Source organism: Rhineura floridana, chromosome 11 (assembly GCF_030035675.1).
Source record: "Rhineura floridana isolate rRhiFlo1 chromosome 11, rRhiFlo1.hap2, whole genome shotgun sequence".
Lineage (NCBI taxonomy): Eukaryota > Metazoa > Chordata > Lepidosauria > Squamata > Rhineuridae > Rhineura > Rhineura floridana.
In genome coordinates this window covers 73,675,944-73,692,020 of record NC_084490.1, presented here as the reverse complement: position 1 = coordinate 73,692,020, position 16,077 = coordinate 73,675,944, and the positions used below count along the sequence as shown (strand labels likewise).

The 16,077-nt window shown below is 39.3% G+C and overlaps 1 protein-coding gene across 3 annotated transcripts in view; it reads right to left on the bottom strand.

Annotated features, from left to right (window-relative positions):
* Positions 1-16,077, bottom strand: part of SLC9A3 (solute carrier family 9 member A3) — a 71,115-nt gene that overhangs the window by 38,138 nt on the left and 16,900 nt on the right. For all 3 annotated transcript variants that reach the window (XM_061589695.1, XM_061589698.1, XM_061589696.1), the window contains exon 2: positions 3,824-4,126. In XM_061589695.1, the coding sequence (XP_061445679.1) occupies positions 3,824-4,126 (303 nt within the window). The remainder of the gene's footprint in view (positions 1-3,823; positions 4,127-16,077) is intronic.

The window sequence follows — 16,077 nt, the reverse complement described above, 5'->3', positions numbered from 1 at the left end:
CTTGCTCCTCCTTGCATGTATGCTGTGTGTGTGCATGCATGCACTAGTTTAGTCATGGTTAGAATTAATTAACTAATTCTCCCAAATCAATGAAATGTGTATATTGTTGCTGAGCTATTTCCCACTTAAGCATTAACAGATACGCATTATTTGCTGAGCTATTCCCCATAAAAGTGTCAAATGTGCATATTATGACCACGTGTGTTCAAGAAACATTATCAAATCTGCGAAGATGCACTATTGGCAGACAGTGTCTAAAGGGCCTAATTCACAAGACTCCTAGTACGTGTGTATGTTACACATTTGTCTACTGAGGAGGCTCGCTAATACACTCCCAACCCCTCCCCATCTGTCCTCATACCTAGTACCTATTAATAAACATCAGATATGCCTATTATCTTCTTAATATGAGTTCATACATAGTGAAGCTTTCAAGGTCAACATAACAGAAACATTCTTATTTGAAACCAGAGCTGAAAAAGATCAAATTACACAAACTGTATCTGCAGCTTGGACACAGAAGCAGTGAAACTCAGGCTTTCAAAATTAAATACTGTACTGAACATATTAATTTTGCAGAATGAACACATTTTCATTTTACCAAAGGTCTAAAGACTGCAATGATAGTGGCAGCACCGCGGAAAACATAAAGGAATGGGTAACATAGTAGCTAGGAAGGTTCTCTCAACCCCCCCCGATATACCTTTAATGTGTTTAAATATGAACAAGGCCATGTGGTTGAGGCTTCACAAGTTTTTCTTGATGATGAAAATCCTTATTCCCCAAAGATAGATTTGAACAATAATAACAACCACATACTTCAGCAATTGCCTTAAATGGCACATTCCAATTCGGAATTAAAAGAACTTGTTGGCAATGTTTTCTAGACCGCACACAAAAGAAAGCAAAAGCAATCTTTCATCGTTAATTTCCAAACCACACCTATTGTAAGTTAAACCCTAACACAAACATGAAGAGGCTTGCAAATCCTAAATGCTACCAAGATGGCAGCCTAGCTTTTCTGTAACTTCAGAAGAAAAGGTAAACCTAAGACACCCCTAATCTGGTTTTGAAACTTATGCAACCAGATCTTTGTGGGCAACCTGAGATGAGCAATCTTTTTCAAATGCAAAGATCATAGTTTTCTCAGAACAGGCTACTTCACCATGCAGATGTGCTGGAAGAGCAACATTCTCACATAAGCAGGCTTTATTAAGCCAACCAAAATGTCATTAAAATATAAAACAAAAAAACAAAAACACTGAACCCGTGAGAAGTTTTTTAAAACGTCTAGCCTGACGAAGAGTTCTGGGGAACTTGAAACTTTGCACACTATTTTATGACATTTTGTTTGGCCTAATAAAGGCCAACCAATAATAAATGCTACCCTAAGGTAGGGATGGGAGAGAATATCTGCTAAATTGGACTTAGTTCCAGATTCTGACTGAATTTGACAGTCCGTTATCTTTTCAGACCAGCACTGATTTCATGTGGTGGGCCGTGACTGTAATAGGCATGGATTCCCCCCCCATATTTCCCCCGCAATTTTATGTAATGATCTTTGTAATTTCATCTAAGTTGATGCATTCGTAACAGTGTGTAGGTCTGATAAATAGGAAAAAATAAACCACATGGAACACCGTGATCATTTACATAGGCATTTATGTTAAAAATTACTAAAAAAAAAATTTTTGCAACAAAAAACCCTCAGCGGATCAAATTGGCAAGCACCAAAGCAAGTGGGAACAAAAAAAAGGAGGATTGGTATGGAACAATGATCAATGTAAATACAAGCAGTTCGGAACTAGGCAGCAAATCCCAATGCTAAAAGAGTTGCACGGGTTACCAGTTGCTTACCAGGCCCAATTCAAGGTGTTGGTTTTGACCTTTAAATCCCTATATGGTTTCGGCCCAGTCTATCTAAAGGAGCGCCTCCAGCATCATCAGCTATGCCGCCCAACAAGATCAGCCTCAAAAGACCTTCTCTCCATCCCATCAGTCAAAACAGCCAAACTGGTGAGGACTAGAGAGAGGGCTTTTTCAGTTGTGGCTCCCACCCTGTGGAACTCCCTCCCAAATGATCTCCGCCATGCCCCTTCCATGATGAGTTTCCGCCAGGCCTTGAAGACCGGGCTCTTCAGGCAGGCTTTTGGGGTTGGCTAGATTTTTTCTTCATTGTTTTTATATTTTTAATGTTTAGGTATTGTATGCCTATGTTGTATGTCGCCCAGAGTGGCTGGACAGCCAGACAGATGGGCGACTAATAAATTCAATAAATAAATAATAATAATAATATCCCTACCCCAAGGTGGACTTTGCCATTTTTGTTTGCCAAGGAATATCAGAGGCCAGATCTACCCAGGCCCCACCACCACTCTCCCAGAGTGTAGATCTCTCTGATGCCAATTCTGTTTGCTTGTTCGTTTGGAGTATTTATTTCGCTCCCCTCTGGAAAAATTCCTACAGCTGCCCATGTAATAAGGGATTCCTTTGTATTGAGAAGGTTCTCCAAATGCCAAGTATAAGAGTTCTGCTACCCACCCAGTCATCAAAATCAAGCAGAAAACTGGATTTCTAGGCCTGTAAAATTATTTATTAATATAGCAAGATTTATCTACCCATTTAATTAAAAACACATCTATAAGCAGTTTACATGGAATGATATAAAATATTCATTAAAACAGTAATAAAAAGACTTTAAAACAGTAAACATAATAAGATTATAAAAACAGAGACAAAATTAGCAGATTTTTAAAATAAGTGTACATAATAAAATTACACGTCTGGTTAGACTTGCTTAAACAAAGAAGTTGCTTAGCAACTTTGGCCACACACCAGATTCTACCAGAATGCATCTTATTTAGGCCTAAATTCACAAACCATGCTATGGACAGTTGACTTTTTGTGTGATAATCTTCCCCCAAAGTGTAAATCACTTTGCAAATCTAATATTTGTGTTATATATGAACCTCTAACTCCATCCATTTCAGTAACAGGCGCTCATTAAAAAGTAAGTCTATATTACCGCAGAAGTAAGACTCTGTGTTTTAATACTCCACAGTAAGTGGGTACAGGATGGCAGCCTAGGTTCTTGTGTCTTTAACAGCTGTATCTCCGTAATCAGGATCAGCAAGACATAGCTGACTTCGCAAGGTCAACATGAGGCTGTCCAGGGCTGGCTGGGCATGCAACAATGATTGCACTCTCTCTAATTTTGTGTTATGCAATGCAATGCCCCCTGTGGTAGCCATGTTGTATGAAATGGCAGCCATGCTGTGTTATGCCGTGCCCCCCATGACAACCATGTTATGACTGGAGTCCCTAGGACTGTCTCAAAATTCAAACTGTGCCTGCTGGTCCAAAAAGGTTGATGAACCTTGGTGCAATGGTTCAAATGTTGGACTAGGATTGGGGAGACCAGGGTTCAAATCCCATTCAGGTGTAAAGGTCAGTGTGTGACCTTGGAATGTCGCTATCATCCTAACTGACCGTACAATGTTGTTGCGAGGATATAGTTGGAGGGGGATAATAATATAATAATAATATTTTATTTATGACTATGTACACTGCTCTGAGCTCTTTGGAAGAAGGGCAGAATAAAAATATAGTAACAAATAAATGCAGTATGTTATTGGCTATGATTGGTGCTACCAATGCACAGTGAGCAAGGTGGGTGTATCCCTTGCTGGCTCAAAGGTCACAGCCTGGAACAGTTGATGTGGCAAAGGCTCCACAGTTACTTATCCCAAGACAACCCATCAAAACAATGATCCCTTTGTAAATAATGCAATAATGATTTGTATTTTTTAAAAATCAGCCTTACCCATTACTCCAGAGATATAGACTGCGTAGAGTGAAAGGCCTGTTGTGGCAGCATTCCAGATGGTACCAATGACAGCATATAGGAGGATTGTGCCCAGGTTGCCAAAGAAGAGTCGGTTTGGCATGAAGTATCCTGCATCTAAGACAATGGGCGGCAGCAGGTAGAAGAAAAAAACATCTGGCGTAAGGGTGAAGGATGCAATATGATCTGCTGCATACACAATGCCGCCCAGGCAGATTCCGAGGACGATGAGCAGAACACTCTCTGGAACAACAGTGGTGACTTTATGGGACAGGTGGAAAACTGTTAAAGAACACAAGTTGGATGCGAGTTAGAAAGTAAAAACAAGATAAATTAATTATTAGCATGCTTCTGGGTACACAAAGGTGTGAAGTGGCCCTTAAATGAATGAGGCACATTGACAATACAGCCCACAAACTCGGAACTGACAGAGTAGCACTGTGGAGTGCATTCATATTGACAGTTTACTGCTGGTACCGTGTCTGGATGTTGACCTACTTCTCTAGGGTTCACATTAGACCAGGAATGCTCTTCCTCCAGAGGCTGTTGGATTACAGTTCCCATTAACTTTGACCATGCTGGCTGGGACTGATGGGAGTTGGAGTCCAATAGCATCTGGAGGGCCTGGGAGTTCACCATCCCTGCACAAGACCAACTATTTCCAGTGGCATAACCATGTTAATCAGTTAAAGCAAAACCAACAAAGAATCTTGTGGCACCTAAGTTTTGTACTCAGTCCTACTTAGAGTAGACCTATTGACATTAATGATCTAAGATAGTCATGTCCATTAACTTCAATGGGTCTACTCTGAGTAGGACTAGCACTGAATACCACCCTAAGTTTTTGAGGACTAGAGTACACTTCAACAGATTCATGAATTTATTTATTATTTATTTATTAATTAAATTTATATACCGCCCGACTAGCGATAGCTCTCTGGGCGGTGAACACCAAAAAATACAACAGAATTACACAATCTAATAAAACAAGTATATAAAAACTGTACAATACATTAAAATGCCTCAGAGAAGAGGAAGGTTTTGACTTGGCGCCGAAAAGATGGTAGTGTCGGCGCCAAGCGCACCTCCTCAGGGAGACTATTCCATAGTTCGGGGGCCAATGTGATCCTCAATTGGCAGGTAAATATGCACAAGTTTAAAAGGGGAGAAATGTAAAGGATGGAATTAAATGTCAATGGAATGTGAAAAGTATGTCTGTGACAACTCAATTAGAGCTTAAATGAATGCAAAATGACCAAAGCAGCAGTAATTGGAGATAATGTAATCATCAAAACTTTGCTGCATAAATTAACACTTGTAGAGAGACCATAGGATTATATTCAACTAAGTCCTACTCAGAGTAGACACACTGAAATTAATGAACCTAAGTTAGTCATGTCCATTAACTCCAATTAATCTACTCTGAGTAGGACTAACATTGACTACCACCCATTGTTTCTATTCAGACTCAAATGAACGGAACAGAACTTTTTGATAAGTTGTTATTTAGCAGTTTTCATGAGTGACACAGAGTGATTTGATAAAGTGAAATTACTACCATCTATTGGTTCTCCTATCTTTTTTTATATATTGCCATTCCTAATGCCAGATTTAGGTGCATTTTTATTTTGGGGGGGCGTAGGGACTGGCTGGTTTGTCCTGTAAAGCATGCATTTACTTAATTTCATTTATGAATTGCTTCCTGTAAAAAATCCTGAAGCAATTTAACAATAAATACAACACACTGGAAGATGAGGTCAATAAACCACTGATGGTGTGGCTGATATTATTAGGCCCTGTAATAGCATTGCCAGTGTAGATGTGGGGACAGAGTTGCCAACTAGCCCAATGGTAATTTGTTGCGAGATTACTGCTGAAAGATCCGGTAAGGATTTACTGAGAGTGCAGATGATTCAGGAGCAGGGTGTAACTATTTCTGTTCTCCCACACATAAATTTGGTAGAGTTTCCCTTTCGAATGATGGTGCCCTATATAGGCCCTTTCTTAATGCAAGCACAGTTACTGATGGGCTAGGAGCCCTGGCTGATGTCAGCAGTCCATACCTGCACTTAGGAGTGTTAGCCTATCAGCAACCACACATTTCCATAGTGCTGACTGAGGGCCCCCTGCCTGTACCACAGTCCACGGGAATAACTGGTAAGAATGGGAATTCACCTTCCCCCTCTACAGCACTGGAGCAACTGCAGCAGACTCCCATCGCTGAACTGCTTCATCAACTGCCACTGTACAGAAAAAAATTACTGCTGAAACCATCTAGGGTGGTTTGAAGAAGTAGGTGTTAATGCTTGAAGATTCAGGGTGGCTTAGGGACAAGAAGCAGCTTATGGGCGATGACAGTCAATGTACCCATGCATCAGAGAAGCATCATATATCTTTTTCTGGGCTGCAGCATTTTAGACTGCGGGGGGGGGATTTGAATGTTTCTCCCCGCAAAACCTCCCTGTACAGAGAAAACTAGTATTATGTCAGAGAGAGAGCTAGAGTAGGCTTTTCTATGTGTATGTGTGTGTGCATGTATGTGTAGGTACATGCAATTCTTCCATCTGTAGTCAGACTGCAGTCCAGTCCAGCAAGAACATCACCATGTGATTGTGCTGCATGCATGGATCTACTCTGAGCTGATCGTGAAGTACAACTAAGATACCATCCAGAATGAAATACACACATTCCTTTGCCAGATAGATGGAAGACTGGCCCTTTAATAATTTGATGAAACAAAAACAACTTGTCCTGCCAGTGAAGTCTTGGAATTTGCAATTCAGTTACACTCTGTGCAGGAACATCTAGTTCTGGACTTTGGGGGGCACTGGCTCAAGCTTTGTCAAGTCTCTACTATGGTAGAAACAGCGATCCGATATAGGTGAAGCATAGGTGGGCTTTTCATTTATTTTGACAGTTGGTCAAGACGTGACTCTTTACCCAGTCCTTTGGGTGAGTGAATGTTTTCTGTTATGTCACTGCTCTGCTAACTTTGTTATTATTTTAGGTCTATGCTTTTATTTTATAATTTTAATTATGATTGCATTTTGTTTTTAACTGTCATTTTTATAAGCTGATCTGGGACCATTCAGTGAAAGGTAACCTTTAAAACCAAAAATACATAATAAATAAATGAATATGAGGTGGCTGCTGGAGGGAAGATAGAGTTAGAATGCTAGTCTGGGTAAATCAAACTGTCTACATTGAGTGTATATGTTAATCCAATTAAACATTTTCATAGTATAACTAAAATGGTTCCAACCAACTCAGTGTAAACAGAATTTCAACTGCTACTTATAGATTATAGAAACAATTGAAGACATTTTTGTTTTGACAGGCATTTCCAGCTGGATGGTAAAAAAGGTAAAGGTGTCCCCACACTTGTAGTGCGAGTCGTTTCCGACTCTTAGGGTGACGTCTTGTGACGTTTACTAGGCAGACCGTATATATGGGGTGGTTTCGCCAGTTCCTTCCCTGGTCTTTCTTTACCCCACAGCGTATGCCGGGTACTCATTTTACCGACCACGAATGGATGGAAGGCTGAGTGGACCTCAACCCCTTTTACTGGAGATTCGACTTCCTCCTTTCATTGGAATTGAACTCCGGCTGTGAGCAGAGCGTCGGCTGTGTTACCGCCGCTTACCACTCTGTGCCATGGAGGAGAAAACAAAATTATTGTTATTGCTGTTGTCTTCAGGTCTCTACCATGGGTGGTTTTTTGTATTGTTTTAGTTGGTTTCTGTATTGTTTTTAAACCTATTTTAGTTGTTTTTATTACGTTTGTAAATCACATTTATACGAAAGGTGATTTAATAATAACAATACATAATGTGCACTCAGAGACAAGATGAAAAGAATATTCAACAAATGCAGAAATATTAGAAAAATAAAGGTAATTTGTAGAAAACATTTCCCCCTCTCACCCATACATTCCTGCAACCTGAATTCCGTTGCCTCGCCCCTTTGGATTGCTCTGCCTCTCATTAATATTATATGTCAATGTTTCCTAAACTGCTAATTTACATTAGAATACCGGGTGGGGAGAGTGGCATGCCCTGTTTAGAAGAAATGGTTGGCTAGAAGCCTGAATAGCAGCACCTTTTAGGAAGGAGGGTGTACTGCAACATTCTGTAATGTTGATAATTTTTATTCCCCCCATTAATAGTTATTTACAGAAAGGAGATCACTTATAACAAACAACGCATAAGACTGAACGTTGTCCTGAAACTTATTGTTCCAGTTTACAAGAAATAAGATCTATCTTTCAATAATTTAGTTGATTTCTATCAATGTAAGATTTCTGTCAATGCTTCTTTGGGTTTCACATATTGGTCTCATACTTTGTTTTTTAAATGCAATAAACTGTATTCCTATTCTTCAAATCTCACATCCTAAAGTCCTTTTATTGTGGTGCTTTGTCCCAAATGTCCACAGCCATCACTCAAGTAATCCAAGCACATGGCTTCTGCGCCACTAATGTGTCCAAACTTACAGCCTAGGAACCAATGTACTATATATGAACTTGTAATTGCTGGGTTTTTTTTAATAATGTTATTTGTTATTTAATTTTTGTAAATTGTATTGTTTTACTGATGTATTTTTATATTTGTGTTCTTCTTGTAAGCCACCTTGAGGGCCTTTTAGCCATAAGGCAAGGTATGTACAAACAATAACGATAACGATAACGATAACGATGACGATGACAATAATAATAATAATAATATGGTTCAACTCCATTTCAAACCAACACTTACAAGCAATTCTAACCAATGCTTTCTAAGCATCCATCTGCCCCCCTCTGCACCATTAATTATTATGGTTCCCCATTTGTTTGTATTATTTCTTATAATGTAACAGAGTTTGAGCCCTGTTCATGGGCTAAGATATCTCTGTATTAGGACCCTGAACAAATAAGCACCCTGCCTCAAAAGCTTTGACAATCAGAAAGGAAAAAATAGATGGATGCTATGACAGATAGTAAGAGGGAATGCTTCCAAATCCTGTCCACTATTGTCTTTGCACATATAGACTATTACAGCAAAGAAGAAAAAACGAATCATTTCCAGAAACCACACTATAATAACCTGTGAAATATATAAAAGGGTGAAATATATTAATAAACTTACTTACTGAAGTCATCAATATACTTGCAATGCTATAATTATTGAGGCATATAGCCCAATGGCAACTGTAATGTAAGAGCTAAATAGCAAACTCAGTCAACCCTCTATAAGCTCTTCAGCACTCGTTAAGATTATGGGCTCCCCTATTAGGTATGCTCTTTTAAAAAACTGGTTAGCACTTGGTTTGCTCTAGCTTCTCTCAGAGCTTTATTGGTTGCCATGTGCTTAATGATCACGACAAACGTCATATACAGCATTGCAATGAGCTCATTAAGATTTAGGTCGCTCTTCTCTGCGGGTCAACCAATTAACAAACTTATATTGGCAATTTAAAATGCGGACACCATTTTAGGATCACCAGGTCAATGTTCCTCATTAGGTTATGAGGGCCACATGTATACTTTACTTCAGAACGCAAATGTCAAAGCTTGTGCTCAGTTTAAAAAAAAGCCCAACCTAGGCCTGGAGTTTGCAATCCATGAATTGACAGTATTTTCACATTTATCTTGAGAAGAGTTCTGTAGTTTAAGTCAAGGTGACATGGCTGAAGACAGTTCGGAAGCTTCAGCTAGTGCAAAACGCAGCAGCCAGACTGCTGACGAGGACCAGCCGGTCAGCGCATATAACACCTGTTCTGGCCCGTTTGCACTGGCTACCTATTTGCTTCCAAGCCAGATTCAAGGTGCTGGTTTTGACCTATAAAGCCTTACACGGCGTGGGACCGCAGTATCTTGTGGAACGCCTCTCCCGCTATGAACCGACCCGGTCACTTCGCTCAGCGTCTAAGGCCCTCCTCCGGGTACCAACCCATCGGGAAGCCCGGAGGACAGTTACTCGATCTAGGGCCTTTTCTGTAGTGGCCCCCGAATTGTGGAATAGCCTCCCCGAAGAAATATGCCTGGCGCCGACGCTTCTATCTTTTCGGCGCCAGGTTAAGACCTGGCTATGCTCCCAGGCATTTTAATGCATTTAATGTTACAATTTTAAATCTCTTTGTTTCAGTTTATTTATTGTGATATTTTGTATTTCTGTACTTTTAATCTTTTGTACACCGCCCAGAGAGCTATTCGCTATGGGCGGTTTAAAACTGAAATAAAATAAATAAAATAAATATAGTCTGACATATTGAGCCACAGGAAGCTATTTACACTGAGCTCTTCCAACCTACCATTGTTCAGTTTTCTATGACTGAGCTGACAAGGTCAGGTTAGAGTTGGCTAAAAGCTTCTATACTTTCTCTTACATTGGCTTCTATAAAACCAGAGCAGACCCAGTTGCTTCTACTTTTGTTGGGAATTATTAACTTTGCATAGTATAATAATCTGTGACTTTCATAATATATATTAACATAAGGATAGGCAAATGGTCCTTGATTCTTACAAGCCTTCCTTATAACTATGGTAAATGACCAGGTTCAGGGGAAAGAATTTGTATTAAACCTATTGGGGTATGATACTGTCCAGATGTGGAGCAATCCTAAATTTTTCACAGGCAAAGATCCTAAACTGGTTTAATTGTTGCTCATGAAATGTGACCACCAACTTAATCCACGCAAAGATCTCCTGTTCTGCCTACTATTGGAAGCCAATAGGGATTGGATGAATAAAGTGTGGGAGATTGTAGTGTTCATTATCCCAACCAGGTATGAACTAGATAGAAACTACTAAAAGTCAAGCTAACAAGCAAGGAGAAGGCTCCCCTCTTTTATCTCACTAAAGTTTCAGAGAAAAATAATATCCCATCACAAGATAAACTCGTTTAGGTATTACAGCATCTGCAGTCAGGATTCATCTTCCCTTTGTCTTGTCTATCAAACCCCCATGGTCCCATGTTGTCAGACTGTCATATTGTCATTTTGTTATCTTTAAGTGTATCCCTAGACTGAATCAAAGGAATTGTCTACATTTAGTATGAATGTATTGTTTAGACATTATTGTCCCTTTATGCAAGTCAGTGAATTACTCCCCAACAGACATATAAATTTTCCAGAGATTTTGAAGCTGGGCGGGAGGTTTTTTTCTTGGGGATTTTCTGGAGAGAAAAATGAAATTTTGGGGGAAACTGAAAAATAGGCAATATTTATTTTTTAAGCACTCTTTACAGATGAAAAGCCACTTTGGTACGTTAGGAACATAAAATGTATGATATATAACTTTGCCCATAAAATCATCTTGTTTGGTATTTTAAAAGTACCGTTTATTCAAACAATACTTACAAATTGAATTTGCTTCTTATTTTTATTTTTTTGTTACAAATTGAGCTACAAGCTGCTAAACTGTAACAAGCTGCTAAACTGTAATAAACATAGCATCTCATTGGTTTTGCCAGTTTATGAAAAACAAGCAAAAACAATAAAACTGGAAGAAACCATCAACATTATATTTATTTACTTTATTTATCAAATTTATTTCCCACCCTTCCTGCCAAGGAAGTAAAACAAAGAAAATTATTATGTATTAGGAAAATTATTGTGTCTCCCCCAATCCTCCACAGTGTCAAACAGACCAAGGCATTCATTTCCATAGAAAGAGCTGAGAAAAAGAGGGGGAAGAGGAACTGAGACTGTGAACACACTAGTCACCAGAGCAAAGCATTTCCATTAGCAACCAATTGTGAAATCTCTTTGAAGCTGAATTTTAAAAATGCACTCAAGCTGCTCCCACCAGGTCAGGGTTCGAGTAGCATCATGTGCCCCCATTTTTAGAAGAGGGAGGTAGAGATGCACTGGAACCAGCAGAACAGTGAGTGTATTTCTACCCCAAGAGTCAATGAATACTACATGAAATTTAATCAGTCTCATTTTCTCTATCACTATCAGTTTCTTCTTTTTTGTGTTCCTTTGTACTTTCTCCCACTCCCAGTCCTTTGAGGGCTAGTTAAGAGGACAGAAACAGATCCATCAAGTGCAACAACAAGAGGAAGTCCAGAAGTGAAGAAGGCACTGGATCCTCCTTCCTTGTGTCAATTGCAATGCCTCCTTGTATCTTGCTTTTTGCATTTGAGAGTTGTACTCTCGGAGAACAACTCAGGAGACTTGTCCTTAGTGTACAGGAATTGTAATTACAGTATATGATACTCTATATAGACTTAAATGTCTTCCTGTTACCTGGTTTTTGAAATTATTTTGGGGGAGTAAATATATGAGCACATTGTCTTAGGCATTTTATTGATCGTTCTAAAAGAAAAAATCATAATCCATTTTTTTCAAATTTTCAGGAAAAAACAACAACAAAAAGACTTTGGAAAAAAACAGGGGCGAATTTTTCCTAGTCTTTCATATCTCTACTCCCCAGTGCTTTTACTTACTTGCATATATCTGTTTATCTGTTAAAAAACCTTCACAGAATGTTTAAAAAATAGACAGTGTTATTCATTGGCCTGTGTTCACACTTTGATACCAAGAACGTATGATATACTGCTTGCACACTGGAAATGGGTGTCCTACTTCAAGTTAATATTTCTCTTATTGGTAGATATGCCTGACTGGGTTTTTTTAAAGGATGGGTTTATTAGCTACTATTAGCCATTATAGTTAAACAGAGCCTCCATGTCCAAAGGTAGTATTCCTCTTAGTACAAGATGTTGGATACAAATAGAGCAAGTGTAGGCAACCTGTGGCCTATGGGCCTTGAGTGTGGCCTGCACCAAGCTGTCTTCCTACTGCCAAATTTCCCCCATTATATGGGAGGAGGACACATGGGGATGGCCTTCCCCATGTACACTCATTCTTATGTAAATCAAACTCTCCCTAGCCCTCCATGTGGCCCTCAGGGCAAAATGATTGTCTACCCTTGAGACAGAGGATCACTATCTTCACCTCACCCTGCTTATGAGCTTTACAGGTAGACTTTAGATGGACCATTTCTCTGTCTCAGCAAGGCAATTCTAAGTTCTAAACACTCTCTAAGCCCAACTCCAGACCAACTCAGTGGTCTGTATATAAGGAAAATGTCAAGTAACATTGGGGCCGAAATCCTAAACTTACACATTAGGAAGTAAGACTCACTGTTTTAAACAAGTCTTATTTCTAAGTAAACATATTTAGGGTCAGGGTATTTATATGACATAGTTCAAGTGCAGCACCACAGGCTAGAAAGAACATTTAGTTTTATTACATCTCATTATTAACCAAAGGTAAGCAATAACACTAAGTGGTATTAGCAGAACAGAATTAGAAGTAAAAATGGTTGCCTCGGGTGTTTCTAAAATGACATCAGCTGAGGCTGCAGTGCAAAGTAACATGGCATTCAAGAACATTAAGTCAAGGTTGAATATGTTATTCACTTAATACTCTGTTAAAATTGCCCTTTGAATGAATCTGTAGTTTTAAAACTGAACCAACCTAACTAGCATGTGATTTTTTAAAATTGTTAAAATGGGAGAAATCCCCCCATGTAATGCAGAAGAGCCTGAAGTACTGAGACTACCTCATGAAAATGGCTCTCTCTCTCTCTCTCTCTCTCTCTCTCTCTCTCTCCTCCTCCTCCCTCCCTCCCTCCCTCTCACTCACTCACACAGCATTCATGTTTCCTTTTAAAATACACAGGTGAGGTGCAAGAAAAGTGTGAGGTAAATCCTAAGAGAGCAGTTGTCACCTACTTTACTCCTCAGTTTACCCTCATAGAACAGGGTACAGTTTACTTCATGGTTTTCTTCCAGAATGTTCCAACAATTCTCAGATGATATCTGGTCAGACATATTTCAGTTACATGGTGTGTATTCAAATCTACAAATATCAGAATACAATGCTGTGTGATGAGACTATGGAATGCCCTCCTGAAAGAGGTTCCATTTTTACTGGATTTTAGATGCTCTGTGAACTCTTATTTCAGTGGGTTTTCACATCTTTTTACTGACATCTTCTAGTTGTTTGGTTGTACTGCTTCTGTTTTAATGATAATTTTATTAATATATTGTTGTCATATGCCTTCCAGTCGATCACGACTTATGGCGACCCTATGAATCTTTTTTTACTCTGTACTATATCATATTTTTTATGCTTTTTAAAAACACTTTGTAAGCCATGCTGATTCTTGGTAGAAGAACAAGGTAAAAATACCTAGTAATACTAAACAAACAGTATCATGCAATACCTCAGCTCTTGCGGCATCCCACCTTTGATATGCTCAAGGGTTCTGGAGGCAGAACTAGCATTTATGGACACCAATCCTCAGAGGTCTCCATCAGTCCAAGACCCTGTAAACTGTGCTGTAACTCATTCATTTGAACATATGACCCTAAAATCTGTCTCGGGGGGCAGGACCAGAAATATCTGATTTGATATTGAGAAGGGCGGGGAGGCATAAGACCCCAACACTTACTAGGTTGAGATTTCTCCCAGAACAGCTGTCATTTGAAGGACAGTTTTCAATATTCAAAGGCCAAGTCCCTTTATGATCACTTGATATAGTGTACTCATGCTGCTGGGAGAAATAGCAGGTGGATTGGCTCAGACACACTGTGACACCTAGATTCAAATCCCAGCTGGGCATGGGATGTACTGGATGACTGGGCAGGTAACTATCTCTCTCAGCCATCAGTAAATTTCTATTTTTATTGCCACAATGTTTTAGCCCCCAAATACTAACTGCACATTTATTTCACTGGGACTTGCACAGGGAAATTTCACAGTGGACTGTACTTTAACAATTGAATTAAGTAAAGATGCTGTTTGAATTTAAAATCTTCTATTGAGCTCCCCTTTTAAAATATTTCTAATTGGGAATATTCTTGTTTTCCATTTTTATATGGTATTCTTATGAAGGAATATATTAACTCTACTCTGCTGCCTTCTTCATTGTCTTGCAGATATGGGCAAGGAACCTCTTGCAAAGACAATAACAGGAAGAGCTGCAGGTTAAACAGTTACCATGACTTAAAATTCACCTGACGGAAAGCAGCTGTGGCATTTTTCTTGTGTTGTTATTGAGGGTGGAAGGAAGGTGACAGACAGGTATCTATCTGCGAAGTATGTACTTAGCACTTACTAATGTACACATTTAAGAACTGAAGAAGATTAGCTTGACAAAGTACACCAAAGGAAGTGCCTAGAGATTAAGGCTCAAAGCACAGATTCCAAAATAATGAATGAAACTACTTGTGAGTAAGTGACTTGGGGGATATCAGCTTGTTCTTTGCTTCCATGGTGAAGAAGCGGGAGGGAAGAACCCAACAAAACTGACCAAAGCTAGATTTCTAGCACTTAATTCTCAAACTATCTAGTTACTAGTGGTTACGGGAAAAAGAAAGCCAAACAGATTACAAGAGTGTAGGTCAGGTAGTCATGAAAGCCTTTTTAAATTAGGAGCACCAGCTCACACAGTTTGTCCAGCAAAACCTCAAGTCTCTCCTGCTGAAAGTAATAAAATTTAAACATGCTAAACTTTGGCTGGATCATGCCCATATTATATATAAGTCCATGTGAACTGAACAATGATATTATATAGGCAAGCCAAAAGATTGTGGTCTTTCATAATAAAAACATAGGTGTTTCATAGAATCGTGGTAGAGGTATCACATATTTGGGGCTTGCCCCTGATATTATATGTCAAGTATGGCCAGCTTCTGTCTATTCCTCAGGCAGAAACCACCCAGGACCTCTCCCAGATGGTCAGTATCTTTAATACAGTCACCTATGCTCCAGCTGTCCTAATTTAGCTGGACAGCCATATCTTTCTGAGTTCCGTCCTAAGGAACATCCCATCCCCAATCATAAATGTAAAGTAGAAGCTTGCTTACTTTTGTTCTTTCTTTTTGCCACTGTACATGCTTATGGCAGCTAAAGCTGACACCTGAAGCAGACACAAGAAAACCTTGCCTACCCAAGTTTATATCAGCCTGGCTGGGGCTGACGGGAACTGTAGTCCGAGACATCTAGAGGGTCCCAAGATGGGAAAGGCTGGTTTACATAAAACCATGTATTTCTTATGTCTTTAAGTTACCATGCCAACCCTTTTAATTATTATTACATAGCTACAAATGAGACCTGTAACAAAAATGTTGCAGTGTGGAGTGTGTCTGCTCATTATTCTAGTCAGTCAGCTATGCAATACCCTCTGCAATACTCCATTCCATTCCTTCTCCCATCTGGTTTCCTGGGTTTTTCCACAA